The sequence below is a fragment of the Nematostella vectensis genome, chromosome 5 (genome assembly GCF_932526225.1).
Source record: "Nematostella vectensis chromosome 5, jaNemVect1.1, whole genome shotgun sequence".
Taxonomy (NCBI): domain Eukaryota; kingdom Metazoa; phylum Cnidaria; class Anthozoa; order Actiniaria; family Edwardsiidae; genus Nematostella; species Nematostella vectensis.
The window spans coordinates 3,406,038-3,422,278 of NC_064038.1; the positions used below are offsets into that span (position 1 = coordinate 3,406,038).

General features: G+C 43.0%; 2 protein-coding genes across 3 annotated transcripts in view; one reads left to right on the top strand and one right to left on the bottom strand.

Moving 5' to 3' along the window:
- The window catches only part of LOC5501789 (importin-11), a 31,584-nt gene that overhangs the window by 1,531 nt on the left and 13,812 nt on the right, over positions 1-16,241 (bottom strand). The window contains exons 24-35 of one of the 2 annotated variants that reach the window (XM_048727967.1): positions 15,818-15,868; positions 15,373-15,561; positions 14,854-14,894; positions 14,084-14,160; positions 13,452-13,531; positions 11,987-12,067; positions 9,941-10,036; positions 9,469-9,582; positions 9,049-9,093; positions 8,895-8,971; positions 1,692-1,781; positions 504-579 (exon numbers count right to left, since the gene is read on the bottom strand). In XM_048727967.1, the coding sequence (XP_048583924.1) occupies positions 504-579; positions 1,692-1,781; positions 8,895-8,971; positions 9,049-9,093; positions 9,469-9,582; positions 9,941-10,036; positions 11,987-12,067; positions 13,452-13,531; positions 14,084-14,160; positions 14,854-14,894; positions 15,373-15,561; positions 15,818-15,868 (1,017 nt within the window). Of the gene's footprint in view, positions 1-494; positions 580-1,691; positions 1,782-8,894; positions 8,972-9,048; positions 9,094-9,468; positions 9,583-9,940; positions 10,037-11,986; positions 12,068-13,451; positions 13,532-14,083; positions 14,161-14,853; positions 14,895-15,372; positions 15,562-15,817; positions 15,869-16,241 lie in introns of both variants that reach the window. The other variant, XM_048727965.1, reaches the window with a different exon arrangement.
- On the top strand, positions 2,273-8,577 carry LOC116608996. The gene is made up of 2 exons (XM_032370086.2): positions 2,273-5,877; positions 6,626-8,577. Exons 1-2 carry the CDS (start codon positions 3,065-3,067, stop codon positions 8,031-8,033), a joined length of 4,221 nt encoding a protein of 1,406 aa, XP_032225977.2. The 5' UTR covers positions 2,273-3,064; the 3' UTR covers positions 8,034-8,577.

The following is a 16,241-nucleotide window of genomic DNA, read 5'->3' on the forward strand; positions in this document are numbered from 1 at the left end:
TTATTGTTTCTCCGTTGATGCTAATGAATGTTCACGAACATTCAATTATTGTTATTGAAAGTTGAGTTACGCTAAATGATGTTTCGTGCGATGTTGATGAACGTACAATACACGCTATCGATGTAACTTTTGGCACAAAAGAATGTCCCTTTCCCGTTAATGAACAGCAAAAAGTGTAATTAGTAGCCATAAACACCTTTCGGTATTTGAACTGCCATTGGCCTTTTTCCGTTTACACTGAAAAGGAGTTTGGACTAGGTGTATATGCGTCCTTAGTTCGTCTGTCGAGTGAGCACTGTGGAATCCGAGCATAGACTATTTGTAATATACAGTAGCTGCTGAAATTATACTTCTTTCCACCATTGTTCACCACAACAATAAGGAACATAGAAAAACACCGAGTAATTTAAAAACTTTTTATCTAATTTGATGACTGAGCATGAATATGTGTCTGTTGGCGACCTACCATAGCCAATGAGACTTTTTATACGTACTGTATTTACCAGGCGTTTGACAGAAAAGCTGTCTCCCTCAGCATTTTCATCTGTGAGTTCATCACTGGCGAACAATACGAGGCAACTGAAAACATAGGGGTCTTTGTCAGCAGAATTTACAACCCTAGAACCAATCGCATGGGCAGTTTAAATCTGCACCTATTTCAGTAAACGTTGACTATAAAATGGAAAAAAACAAAACGAATACCTAACAACACTAGTTATATAAAACAAGATTTGAATCTTTTTATAACATTCCGTGAACCTAAAAAGCGTTTCCATTAAGGCTAATGTAATAAATAAACACCTTTTCAATACAAGAAAACAACATTATAAGTCAAACTTTTCCCCATTTTCCATATTCTTAAAGTCAAATTTTTAATTGAAATAGGCGTATTCACATACTTTTGAGGCTTCAACAAATCACCTACAATCATCAAATTGGAAATACTTTGTCTGTTTCGGGTTTGAGTTGAATTTCATTGGCCTAACTGACTTTAGTTTGACTCAAAACGAAACAGAAGTGCAAATCATTACAGCACCGAGCATACTTCAGATGGATTACAATTTCAAAATCTTCAGGCGCTCGATAGACAATGAAAACCACTTCTTGATGAAATACAACAAAAACGTATTCTCTTGTGCCACCGTTGCATACACACTCACTCCTGGCAATTTCTTAAAGTTCACTACTGTAGTGGCAGTCTTAGGCCCTGTAAGAAAGTCCCCCTGCCCAGGGGTACCAGAGGCTCGTCGCCTCGCTCCTCGTAGCCAAGACCGGCGTGACAGTAAACGCGTGAAGCTCGAGCCTCTGGTACCCAGGGTAAAGTCCCCACACCCCTCCACATTAGGGTGATTTAGATCCACGACGCCGGCAAGAAGACGACGCCTCGCGCACGTTCGATTGCGCGCGCGAGCTAATTTTTGCCGGCGTCCCGGCCTGAAGAGGACGTGAAAAAGCATGAAATGCCGTCCTGAACTATTTTGGGCGTTCCATGGACAGTGGACAGTGTATACAATCGTTATGCGAACAATGGTTGCCGTGTACAATGCTCAACAATTATGTGAGTGCTAAAAGTAAAGGTCTCGCAAATAACTGCACAATGACAACTGGGAGCTATAGTGTTGCAGTGGTAAGCAAGGCACACAATATTGATTGGAGTGATTGTCTGGACGGAGTTTTATCCTAACACTCACTCGGTGTAGACCCCATCTTCACATCGGTGAATCTCATGGAGAACATCTACTGCAGCGTCCAGAATAACGGCAAACCGGTCCGTGACAGACCTGAGCAGAGGAAGAAGAAAGAAGAGGATAATGATGACGATAGTGGTGGTGGTGGTGACATTAACAACGGTTTTGGTGATAATGGTAACACTGATAATAAATGATGGTGGTCATGAAATGGTGGTGATGATGATGGTGGTAATGATTGTAACAAAGTTGTGAAAATGATCATGGAAATGGTGATAAACATGATTGTGGTAGTGATACAATGCAATGCAATTATAATTGTTTATCGTGGGTAGCATATTAACCGTATTAACAGTTTTCTAACATATGACCCTCGTAAGTATTGTAAGCACTGTCACTGGGGGTGGTCACTGCCAGAGGGTTAATTGCGTTCCCAGTGGTTCTTTTACGTCCCTTCGGTTCAGGTTAGTGTAGTGCAGCTTGAAAAGACGGGACCTCCGGTTTAGTGTCCTTATCCGAGAAGACTGGAAACACGGGAGAATAACTTCAACTCACTTGTGACACAAATTCGGATCAAGGCAGGAACACAGAAAAATCCCCATGTAACGGCATCCGCATGCCATGGATAACCCCTTAGTTATTTTTAGTCATCTCATTACGTCACCAATCAATGTAACGCTAGCGATCACGTGACCTTAGCTTTATAAACGCAGCAAACTTGTAAAGCCCCTAAGGCTCACAGAAATTCGACGGGTTCACACGGATTTAAATTAGCGCCGCCCTAGGCCAAACTTGCTGTAAAGCTTACCAAGTTCTTACACGCAATAAAACCCTAGCCTTGTGGAATTTGTGAGTACTTCATCAAAAGTTTCCCGGATCTCTCCGCCACGCGGAGCTGACGCCGCTACAGTCGAATTTCTGTTGGAAAGCTGAATCCCTGCCGATTCAAGCAAGTCCTCAGTCAAGTCAAGTCCAAGTCAAGCTTCCCTGAAGCTCTAAGCCCATCAAAGGAGAAAAGGCCAGTCAAGTCCGCCGACCCCTAGACCCGAACCGCCCATCCGAAAACCGTAAGTCCGTTCCACTTTTTCTACTAATTTCGAAAATTTGGTTCAACTACAACCGGATACGCAGAGATTTCACAACAAAGGAATGCTCTCTGCATTACACAAAAGTCAAAAGTTTCAAACCACATGAAGACAGAAAATATTGAAGTCATTCTCAATTAGAATTCACAAACTGATTAATCATCTACTGGTTTCTTCAGTATATTGCCATTATTCTACGTCGTCTTTTCGTTAATACAAAAAAAATAAAAAAACTTTGTGTGACTTATCATCTTGCCGCTCGCCGCGACCATCTACAATAAGAATTTAAGAATGGCCGAACGCCCCAATGCGCCCGCCCCAATCAGCGAAAATATCCCCGAGAACATTGAGAGTTTTCCAGAAAATATAATTCCCCATCAGTCGGTAGAGCCCGAAACTACAACGTTAAGATCACGTACCATGGCCGAAAAGGGTTTAGAGTACGCAAAGGAACTTAAAGCAAAAACCGCAAAAGCCGCGACCGACCATTTCCGGCAAGTCACATCCGATTTCCTGGCACATTTAAGCTCATCAAATAATAAAGACCAAATATTGAAAGAACTTAGTCATTGCAATGCCCTAGCAGAAAGCGCAACAACGAAATTAAATGATTTCTACGATCTCATAAAAGAAACGCCAGATTCACAAGAAGTGGCCGATTCACAGTTAGATATCCATCAGTCGATTAATGAGGCTAAGAAAATAGCACATGAGAAGATAACAACTCTCGAGTACCAAGCTGACAAAATGTCAGTAATTTCCTCTGCGTCACACTCTTCACGGAAATCATCAAAAAGCCCGAAATCCGCAAGAGATACTTTAATCGACGTGCGAGCAAAGCGTGCTGCCTTAGAAGAAAAGATCAAATTTAATAATTCAATCTTGGAACAGGAACAAAAACTAGCAAATCTTAAACTGCAACAAGAATTAAATGCAACAAAAGCCGAAGAGGCCGTTTATAAAGAAGCGATCTCGCTAGAAGAGTTTGGACTGCCCATCGAGAAAGAGAATTTAATAAGCCGTTTCCTGTCCGAGGCACAAACAACCAAACCTGTTATCACAGATCCGATCCAAAGTTGCTTATCTTCCTTTAACTTTCCTAACACCGAAAGTTCTCTCGTATACACTAAACCGCAGCGACCCCTTACCGCCAACACGTTCGTGACCTTTCAGACCACTCAAGTACCTGAGAATCGTCCCTTCATCAGCCAATCCCAAACAAACCCGCCATCAACACTTACCGCTTGGCACAACGCACAAGAGTTTACGCCGAAAAGCTCCACTGTCTATCAGGAAATTCAAAATGCCCAGCCAATGTCACACAACCAAAATGTGCAGTCATCTGACCCGTCACGCCATTACAATGGGATACCGAATCAAAGCGTCACACAGTCCTACCAACAGCCCTTGCAGACAGATAGCGTCAAACAAATAGCCGAAGCCCTTGCTAAAGTCACACAACTCCAGCGCTTGCCGCAAGCTAAGCCAGACATCTTCACCGGGGAAGGGCCCCACACGAAATTCTTTATCTGGGAAACAGCGTTTGATGCATTAATAGACACTGCCCCGGTGAGCGCGCAGCAAAAGCTTTATTTATTGTATCAACATCTCGGCGGAAAGGCTAAACTAGTAGTAGAGCAATTACAGTACATGGTTGGCGCAGATCCCGACACTGCCTACCGTGAAGCTAGAAATAAGCTGAGAAACCGCTTCGGACGCCCAGATATAATAGCGACAGAATTTGAAACAAAACTAACAAATTGGCCAAAGATAGCGCCTAACGATGGAAAGGGGCTACGCGAATTTAGTTACTTTCTGTATCAAGTGCAAGTTGCAAGCGCGCACATGTCAGCCCTTAAGATTTATGAGTTCCCTTCAAAAATACAGTCCCTAGTAGAAAAACTCCCGGGATGGTTCGCGACAAAATGGTCAATCAAAGTGCAAGCACTACAACAGGAAAGGGGGTACAGCGCGTTTCCTAGCTTTAGTGATCTCGTCACAGAAGTATGTTTTCACGCCGAGCGAATGAACATTCCTCAACTCACACCGACCAAGCACTCTAGCACTCCAACTCCCATACAAACGCACCGCAAGCCACAAGAGCGCATTCACAATGTACTCCTAACTAAAACCGAGGCCCAAAAGAAGGAAGCATTGGTTAAACACACAGAAAAAAAGGTCTGCCCGTACCATAACAACGCAGCGTCGCACAACCTAACTGAATGTAAAAGGTTCAAAGAACTCCCATATGAAGAAAGGCTAGAGTTCCTAAAATCAAATGGGCTATGTTTTAAATGCACAGGAAAACACTTTCGTAAAGACTGTGAAGAAACTCCTCCCCGATGCGAGGCCTGCAACAAGAACCACCTAACTTTGCTTCACGAAGACAGAAGCGCCCCCGCTAAACCTGCACCCCCTAGCCCCCCAGAAGCATCAGCAACATGCACACAAGTCTGCGGAGGGGAGGGGACCGGTAGGTCGTGCGCCCGAATAGTCCTTGTCAACCTCACACATGAGTCACAGCCACACAAAAAACAGCTCACATACGCCGTCCTCGATGATCAATCGACAGACGTATTCATCACGGATAGTCTATCAAGATTGCTAGGAATAACAGCACCGGAGCTCGACCTAAAGGTCAATACTATAGTCGGCTTCAACACAATTCGTACAAAAAAGATAACTGGTCTACGAATTCAAGATATCAAAAACGAACACGCGCACGTCAGGATTCCGTATGCATACACACGCGAGTACATCCCCGCCGCACAAACCGATATCGCTAGTCCCGAAGTAGCGAAGCAGTGGACCCACCTCGCACCCATCGCAGACCAGATCGCATACAGACCGGACATAGAAATCGGACTACTCATCGGTCGAAACGTCCCGGCGGCCTTCCAACCAACTGAAGTGATAGCAGGAAGCCCTGAAGAGCCCTGGGCCGAGAAGTACAAGTTTGGTTGGACGGTAATCGGTCGAGTGTGCAAAGACAGAGATGATGACGTGACAGCTCGTGTGAATTGTGTGACGGTAGAGAGAGAAGTCCTACTCGAGCACAACGCTTCAAGCCATACTACCGTACAGCCGCCCTTCGTCCGCACGACACCATCCAAAGAAACTTCTTGGTAATGACAAGCTTAGAAACGATTACATCGCCTTCATGAAAAAGGTTATTGACCGTGGTCACGCAAGCCGAGTCCCCGTTGACCAGTTGCGTACCTCCCCTGGCAAAGTGTGGTTTCTCCACCACTTCAATGTACAGCACCCTCGCAAGAAAGACCTCCGCGTGGTGTTCGACTGCAGTTCAGTATACGAGAACGAGTCCCTAAACAAGAACTTATTACAAGGACCCGACCAGCTGGACTCACTCATCGGCGTCCTCATGCGCTTCCGAAAAGAAGAAGTAGCCTTTACCTGTGACATCGAGCAAATGTTCCACAGTTTCTATGTTAATCCGGAGCACAGAGATTTCCTGCGCTTCCTGTGGTTCGAAGACAGCGACTTAACCAAGCCAATAGTAGAGTTCCGCATGGACGTGCACCTGTTCGGCGCAGCATCGTCGCCCGCGGTCGCAAACTACTGTCTTCACCAGACTGCAGAAACAGGCAGAGAAAAGCACGGAGATGACGCAGCAGAGTTCGTACGCCGAAACTTCTACGTGGACGATGGTCTCAAGTCCCTTCCCACAACAGAACAGGCCGTGCGCACTATCAAAGCCACACAAGCAATGTGCGCGGACGCGAACCTGCGACTCCATAAATTTGCCAGCAACAGTAAGGAAGTTTTAGAAGCACTACACCCTGAGGACCGAGCCAAAGACCTCAAAGACCTAGACCTTAACCACGACAGCCTACCAGTCCAAAGATCGCTCGGTACTTACTGGTGTATAGAGTCGGATACACTAGGATTTCGTATCGAGCTAAGAGACAAGCCTCTTACAAGACGCGGTATACTCTCCACCGTCAGTTCAGTGTACGACCCCTTAGGAGCCGTGTCCCCCGTCATCCTTACCGGGAAACAGATTCTACAGGAGCTCTGCAGTACCCATACAGACTGGGACGAGCCCCTCCCCGAAGACATCCGGCCACGCTGGGAAAAATGGCGCACAGAGTTACCGCTTCTCGAGAACCTCAAGTTCCCCCGATGTCTCAAGCCTTCTAACTTTGGTACTCTGACTTCTACTCAAGTCTGCAACTTCTCAGATGCTTGCCACAACGGAATCGGACAAGTCTCATACCTACGCATGGTTAACGAGAAAGGAGAAGTCCACGTAAGCTTTCTAATGGCAAAGTCTCGAGTGGCACCCCTCAAACAAATCACAATACCCCGGCTGGAACTCACGGCAGCAGTAATATCCGTGAACGTTTCAAGCATGGTCGAGCTTGAGCTAGACCTACAACCCACACCACAGCGCCTCTATTACACCGACTCGGAAATAGTCCTAGGCTACCTTAACAACGACGCTCGCCGTTTCCATGTGTATGTCGGCAATCGTGTGCAGCACATCAGAGATCAAAGCGAGCCAGAACAATGGTACCACGTGCCAGGAAAAGAAAACCCAGCAGATGAAGCATCTAGAGGAATGACAGCCGCACAACTTATCGAAAATAAGCGTTGGTTCAGCGGACCACAGTTCCTTTACGAGAACCCCACACCAAGCAACCAGAAGCCGTCATCTCAGCTAGATCCAGACGATGCTGAGTTACGCAAAGAAGTCTCTGTCCTCTCAACTAGTACTACTATGCATACACAGTACTTAGATACGAAGCACTTCTCACACTCGTCTTCCCTACTGCGCCTCAAGCACGCAATCGTTCGCATCCAACGGATGATAGAGAGACTACGCCCAAACAAGACACACAACTGGCGACCGACAAATGGAGCGTCTACAGTAAAGGAGCTATGGGAAGCAGAGAAGTGTCTATTCAAGACTGCACAAGCCACCACTTTTGAGAACGAAATAGATACACTGCAAAGAATGAAAGGAAACAATAGTAAGTTCGAAGATCGCAAAAGCGCGCGCGATCGCAACAACATCATCAAAGCCACCAGCAATATCTACAAGCTAGACCCGTTCATAGACGACGAAGGTCTACTACGAGTTGGTGGTCGTCTGAGAAATGCTGAAGAAGAATACCAACTAAAGCACCCTCTTATCCTACCAAAAGATCATCACGTGACTACTGCTATGGACGGACAACACAAGTGCTTCGAGCGTCCCGTCCACAAGCTTATCATGCTATTAGCAAGGGAAGATTAGTCAGCTTAGTCCAAGACACAATGAACACTTTCCAAATTTCAAGATATAAAGGACATTCTCAGTAATTCTTATATAGCTAAAATATACCAGCTTAATTTATAACAAGCAAACAACCATAAATCAAATTTAGGCTATCAATTAGTAATTTTCAATCAACAAATCATAATTTCCTTATCATGATTAATTAAACAAAAATAAGCAATCAGCTATCATCGCAATTCAATGCTTAGAATATAAACATCTTTTATGCAATTTATACTCTATTTTCTTAATAAATGTAGGCACATTTAGGGAAGCAGTGTAACGGCATCCGCATGCCATGGATAACCCCTTAGTTATTTTTAGTCATCTCATTACGTCACCAATCAATGTAACGCTAGCGATCACGTGACCTTAGCTTTATAAACGCAGCAAACTTGTAAAGCCCCTAAGGCTCACAGAAATTCGACGGGTTCACACGGGTTTAAATTAGCGCCGCCCTAGGCCAAACTTGCTGTAAAGCTTACCAAGTTCTTACACGCAATAAAACCCTAGCCTTGTGGAATTTGTGAGTACTTCATCAAAAGTTTCCCGGATCTCTCCGCCACGCGGAGCTGACGCCGCTACACCCCAGTTTGAGTCAGGATTCGAACCTGGGCCACAGCGGTGAGAGGCCGACGCGCTAACACACTAGGCCACCCGTGCTTGCATGATGATGGTAATGATTGTAACAAAGATAATGGTTATGATGATGATGGAATTGGTGATAAAGATAATGGTAGTGATGATGATAGTGGTAGTGATCCTGATTGTGGTAGTGATGAGAGGAAGATAGTGAGGATAATGGTGAGGGTAGAGGTGGTTGTTAAATCGATGACATACTTTGTGTTGACTGGTAAAAGAGAGGCGAGCCCCATGGCTGTCAGCTTCCTTCTTTCCAGTCTTGTCATGGCGTCAAGCTGAAGTAAGAATACGATTGTATTAAGCAGCCATGATACCAGTAGTTTTATCAACAAGCGAGTGTTTGTTAGCTCACCTTTTCAAGCCAAATATCCAGAAATTTACCCAAGAGTTCGTCACTCTGGAAATTTTATATGCAAAACATCAGTGTACTGTCACCACAAACACGGGCTAAGTATAAGTTAGGAGGAATATCTGTACAACGTTGTTTTTGTCATTATTACACCAACACAAGAATCACTGCAGCAGCAGCAAAAATAGCAGCAACTTCATCGTCGTCGTTGTCGCCGCCGTCGTCGTCAATAATGACCGTAAGTTTCACGACGGCGCACACGCAAGATTTTAGCGCCCGCTACCAAATTTTTCTTTTACCGTGTGCGCCTGTACGCCGTTGTCGTAAATCTTAATCTTAATGTCACCATTAACAAATCTATCATTGTAATCTTCACCACCAACAAAAAAACAGCAATAAAAATGTAATGAAAAGTGTCTTTACCTGTTTTCCCGTAGCAGTCGCCATGGAGTTGATAAAGCTTGAGAAGTAGCTAGAGTTGCGCAGAATGATCTCGCCAAAGATGCACAAATAGACAACAAGTAGAGGCGTGTACTCCTAAAGGAGAAACATTCAAATTAAGATTCCTTATGCACATGAAAATATGACCTTAAAGACTGGGAAAGTGGGTAATAGGTCTGTATAGCCAGGTGCTTCCCGTTATTAGATATTCACCTTTCCTGCTCATGCGGTCAGCATAGTCAGGTGCCTCCAAGAATTATTTATATATTTCAAGGTCATGTGGTCAGTGAAACTAGGTGTCTACAATAACTAATAATCTTCTTCTGGCCATGCAGTTCCCATCTTTAGGTGGCACCGAGAGCCTTCACCGCTACTGCTCCAAGTATAACCAGGTACCTCTCATTACTTCTTTTTCCCCCTTCTGATAATGTGGTCGGTATAATTAGGTGCCTACCTCATCCTTAAACACCTCATTGAACACCTTGACAAGGACGGGTTCCATCAGCTGCACACCACCAGATGGATACGACTTGACTATCGTCTCCACAACCTGGATAAACAGAACAGAATATCACAACACCCAAACGATGATAATATACATTAAGGCATCACAACCTGGATAAACAGAACAGAATATAACAACACCCAAACGATGATAATATACATTAAGGCATCACAACCTGGATAAACAGAACAGAATATCACAACACCCAAACGATGATAATATACATTAAGGCATCACGACCTGGATAAACAAAACAGAATATAACAACACCCAAACGATGATAATATACATTAAGGCATCACAACCTGGATAAACAGAACAGAATATCACAACACCCAAACGATGATAATATACATTAAGGCATCACAACCTGGATAAACAGAACAGAATATCACAACACCCAAACGATGATAATATACATTAAGGCATCACAACCTGGATAAACAAAACAGAATACAACAACACCCAAACGATTATAATATACATTAAGGCATCAGAACCTGGATAAACAAAACAGAATATAACAACACCCAAACGATGATAATATACATTAAGGCATCACAACCTGGATAAACAAAACAGAATATCACAACACCCAAACGATGATAATATACATTAAGGCATCACAACCTGGATAAACAGAACAGGATATCACAACACCCAAACGATGATAATATACATTAAGGCATCACAACCTGGATAAACAGAACAGAATATCACAACACCCAAACGATGATAATATACATTAAGGCATCACAACCTGGATAAACAAAACAGAATATCACAACACCCAAACGATTATAATATACATTAAGGCATCACAACCTGGATAAACAGAACAGGATATCACAACACCCAAACGGTGATAATATACATTAAGGCATCACAACCTGGATAAACAAAACAAAACAGAATACAACAACACCCAAACGATTATAATATACATTAAGGCATCACAACCTGGATAAACAGAACAGAATATCACAACACCCAAACGATGATAATATACATTAAGGCATCACAACCTGGATAAACAGAACAGAATATAATAACACCCAAACGATGATAATATACATTAAGGCATCACAACATGGATAAACAAAACAGAATACAACAACACCCAAACGATTATAATATACATTAAGGCATCACAACCTGGATAAACAAAACAGAATATAATAACACCAAAACGATGATAATATACATTAAGGCATCACAACCTGGATAAACAAAACAGAATACAACAACACCCAAGCGATTATAATATACATTAAGGCATCACAACCTGGATAAACAAAACAGAATATAATAACACCCAAACGATGATAATATACATTAAGGCATCACAAACTGGATAAACAGAACAGAATATCACAACACCCAAACGATGATAATATACATTAAGGCATCACAACCTGGATAAACAAAACAGAATACAACAACACCCAAACGATTATAATATACATTAAGGCATCAGAACCTGGATAAACAAAACAGAATATAACAACACCCAAACGATGATAATATACATTAAGGCATCACAACCTGGATAAACAGAACAGAATATCACAACACCCAAACGATGATAATATACATTAAGGCATCACAACCTGGATAAACAAAACAGAATACAACACTCAAACGATGAGAATACACATTAAGTCATCACAACCTGGATTAAACAAACAGGAAAGGCATGTATTACTCGACAATCATCAAGACAACCTACATGAACATAGAACATGGTTAAACATCTAAACAATATCTATGAATGAGTGCATCCATAATCTGAATAAACCAAGCATAACTCCAAAAAAAAAAAACATTTGAAATATTCCAGCTCAAGAGGGTCTTTTCGTCTGGTTAGACTCGCTACTGTAATAGCGATGTCTGATTGGTCAGTTCGAATTAGTTCACTGTATTAGTGTCCTTTGTATACATGGAGTAGCTTTTTAAATAGAGCTTGTTCCTTCTACTATGTTATCAAACACTCACCTTTGCCACCACCATACCCCCCTCAGGCTTGATTGCTCCAATCATACTTTCACACGTCCGCGCCACACCAGCACCAAAGGTCTAGTTCAAAGAACGCCTGGTGAATACTTTAATTGAGTTTGCTACAGTTAGCCTGCGTAGAAAGCGCAAAAGGGCTGGGAAAGAAGAGAGATAGACCCCACGCGCCTGGAGAGAAGGATGGAGAGGTGCGCCTCGTCTCAGTCTCTCTTCTTTCCCAACCCTTGGGGCTTTCTTCGCAGGCTAGCCACAGAGCACCCTAGCGTCACCACCTTAACACCCTAGCGTCACAACCTTAACACCCTAGCGTCACCACCTTAACACCCTAGCGTCACCACCTTAACACCCTAGCGTCACCACCTTAACACCCTAGCGTCACCACCTTAACACCCTAGCGTCACCACCTTAACACCCTAGCGTCACCACCTGAACACCCTAGCATCACCACCTAAACATCCTAGCGTCACCACCTTAACACCCTAGCGTCACCACCTTAACACCCTAGCATCACCACCTTAACACCCTAGCGTCACCACCTTAACACCCTAGCGTCACCACCTTAACACCCTAGCATCACCACCTAAACAACCTAGCATCACCACCTAAACAACCTAGCATCACCACCTTAACACCCTAGCGTCACCACCTTAACACCCTAGCGTCACCACCTTCACACCCTAGCGTCACCACCTTAACACCCTAGCGTCACCACCTTAACACCCTAGCATTACCACCTAAACACCCTAGCATCACAACCTTAACACCCTAGCATCACCACCTTAACACCCTAGCGTCACCACCTCAACACCCTAGCGTCACCACCTTAAGAGCTCTGTGAAGTGGCCAGAAACTAACGAGGATATGAGAAGCGCACTATCTGATTAACACGAACCTTCCTAGTCAACCAGCTCGGTAAAGCAATGCTTTAGTGCACGTCAGAGATCAAAACATAATCCTCCTAGTTATGTAGTTCGTGTCAATCAAACTGACTTTCGTATGCTAATTGGGTAACTAACTTGAACTTTTGCGTTAGTGGCCACGGTAGCGCGCGTCGCATAGTAAGCTTTGTATTAGTGGGCACGGTAGCGCGCGTTGTATGGTTAACTTTGTATCGTTAGGACGTTAAACACCCATCAAAACTTTACCGTAATATGCATTACTTCGCATCTTTACGGATATTCCTTTGTGATCTGAAAGGCGTCAATATGTCGTTCAATGGAGGTTTGTTTTATCGAAGATGGCTTGATACTGCAAAATTCACAAATAAACGTTTTGCTCGACCGACGATACACTGTTCGTCAGGGTTCAGAATCAAACGGCTGCTAGTCAATCCTTTTTTATTAAGAATGTGTGCTGTTTGAACATTGCAACTTAGGCTGGAATGGCGGGTAGGATAATTAAACCGCAGTGAATTGCAAGTTGTTGGTGCTAGATAGCTGCAGCATACCTCCAGGAACTCTTTTCCAGAAAGAAGAACGTATCGCTCGATGATACCAAAGCAGGTGCGAAGATTCTCAGTGCCCAGTTCTGAAAAAAAAAAAAAAGACTAAACAGGGGGCACATTTCATTAATAGACTACGTTTTAGTCATTAAATCCCGTTGTTGTATGTTACATCCAGGCGCGTACCAAGGATTGGTAGAAGTATTCGTACTTGAAGATTCGTTAATAAGAAATGACCGCCTTTTGGGCAGCCAAGGGGGGGGGGGGAGCAGGGTTCGCGCCTGACATCATCTTGTAATCTTAGCAGTTTTATATATTTCGCGAACACTTAGACCCTAATATCGATATCCAATAGGTGGTTTTGATACGCGGATGTCAAAATCTTCAAGTTGTGTTATTAGACCCGGCTTCTGTGACGAGCTGTCACAGAGGCCGACTTTCCAGTAACTAAATCCATAAGTACGGCTCCATTTTATTGCTTACAGTGTAGGTTTAAAATTTGTATAGATGATAATATTTTTAAAAATAAAATATAAATGTAAAATATTCAAATAAAATCGAAACAACAGTGTCATACCAGTCGGTGAAGTGTCGTTAATTTTTAAAATTATAAAAATCAGAATAAAATCTGGACATACCGAGCAGAGAAGGCATGTTGTTGTAAAGATGCAAAAGATCACGTGATACAGATGGCACATTTTCCAACGTCTTCTGCCTGTCAATCAACAAAACATAAACCAATCAGAGAAGCGTTATCAGAGGTACGCGACTAAACCATAACTCTAGTCCATCCTCTAGTAAATACACTCACTCACCATAACCTGCAGATACACTCACTCACCATAACTCTAGTCCATCCTCTAGTAAATACACTCACTCACCATAACTCTAGGCCATCCTCTAGTAAATACACTCACTCACCATAACTCTAGTCCATCCTCTAGTAAATACACTCACTCACCATAACTCTAGGCCATCCTCTAGTAAATACACTCACTCACCATAACTCTAGTCCATCCTCTAGTAGATACACTCACTCACCATAACTCTAGTCCATCCTCTATTAGATAAACTCACTCACCATAACTCTAGTCCATCCTCTAGTAAATACACTCACTCACCATAACTCTAGTCCATCCTCTAGTAAATACACTCACTCACCATAACCTGCAGATACACTCACTCACCATAACACTAGTCCATCCTCTAGTAAATACGCTCACTCACCATAACTCTAGGCCATCCTCTAGTAAATACACTCACCATAACTCTAGGCCATCCTCTAGTAAATGCACTCACCATAACTCTAGGCCATCCTCTAGTAAATGCACTCACCATAACTCTAGGCCATCCTCTAGTAAATGCACTCACCATAACTCTAGGCCATCCTCTCGTAAACAACACTCACCATAACTCTAGGCCATCCTCTAGTAGATACACGTGCGGCGGCTGGAAGAAAGTGAACCAAGATAATTTCCATGATTTACACAGTTTTAGGGTATAGCTTTGCATTATGTTCGCATTAAATCAATACTGTATGCACTAAAAACAGTTTTCAAACTTTTAACAATTATATAGGAATACCTATAAAGATGAAATTGACATAGAAGCTGATTCAGAAGAACATTACCTTTTAAAGAATTCAAAATCAATTTTTACAGATTTTTTCATAAAGATATTTCAATGGCGACACCACACATGATTACTACATGTTTACGTTTTTTATAGACACCAAAACCATTGCCAAACCAATTACCATCTTAAATTTCCTAGATTTTTTAACCCCATTAATGGAAATTGTACGATATTCTACTGGATTTATCTTAAAAGCGCTAAAAAAATAGCACAGTTGTGTGTCTCGCGGAGGAAGAAGGGAAAACATTACGTGTGACTACATTTATCTCTGACTAGCTACCAAACCCCTCACCTGTGTGACGTCAGTGGCCAGGTGTATGACGGGTAAAAGGAAGTGCTCCAGGCTTGCGCAGTCGCCTTCCAGTCCCTGTACGAGGTGGGAGAGTGTGGCGAGGATGGCGCAGCGGAGCATGTTGTGCTGCTCAGACTCCTGCCAAAGGTGGGGGAGGTACGAGATGAGGGAGTTCACCTGCAGCCGGACCTACCAATCGATAACGTAACAATTTCCGATGATTTTTAACGGATAACGCGAAAATTTTCAAAATTGTGAAAGCAGTGTGTCTATTGAAATTTCTTTGAGGATGTGATTGATTATTTAGTCTCTTGACGAGATTCCGAATGAAAGTTTTGCGTACCCAGGCAATTTCGCCACTGTATTTTACAACTCAACATGTGACTGTAATATGTAAAAGTTGTATAATCCCCTCCCTCATTCCTTGATTGACTTCTGTACTCACATTAGAACCGACACGCTCAATAAGCAGGGACACCACGTGCAGAATGTGCATCTGGGGAGAGTAAAATGTGGGCATCAAATGGCGGACACAAATGGACCAAGTATAGATCTCTGGGGTTACAGAATCTCAAGAATTAAATAAGCGTATCAAATGGCAGATCCAAATGGACCAAGTATAGATCTATGGGGTTACAGAATCTCAAGAATTAAATAAGCGTATCAAATGGCTCATCCAAATGGACCAAGTATAGATCTCTAGATTCATGTAGAAACACAAGAATTAATAAACGTATCAAATGGCAGATCCAAATGGACCAAGTATAGATCTATGGGGTTACAGAATCTCAAGGATTCATAAACATATCACACGGCTCATCCAAATGTACCAAGTATAGCGCGATGACAAGAATCAATATACGCACCAA

Excerpts from the sequence above, each read along its gene's own strand:
- LOC116608996 (XM_032370086.2), top strand. The coding sequence starts at position 3,065 with ATGGCCGAACGCCCCAATGCGCCCGCCCCAATCAGCGAAAATATCCCC. Across the intron at positions 5,878-6,625 it reads CCGCCCTTCGTCCGCACGAC|ACCAGTCCAAAGATCGCTCG; the intron begins ACCATCCAAAGA and ends CCACGACAGCCT.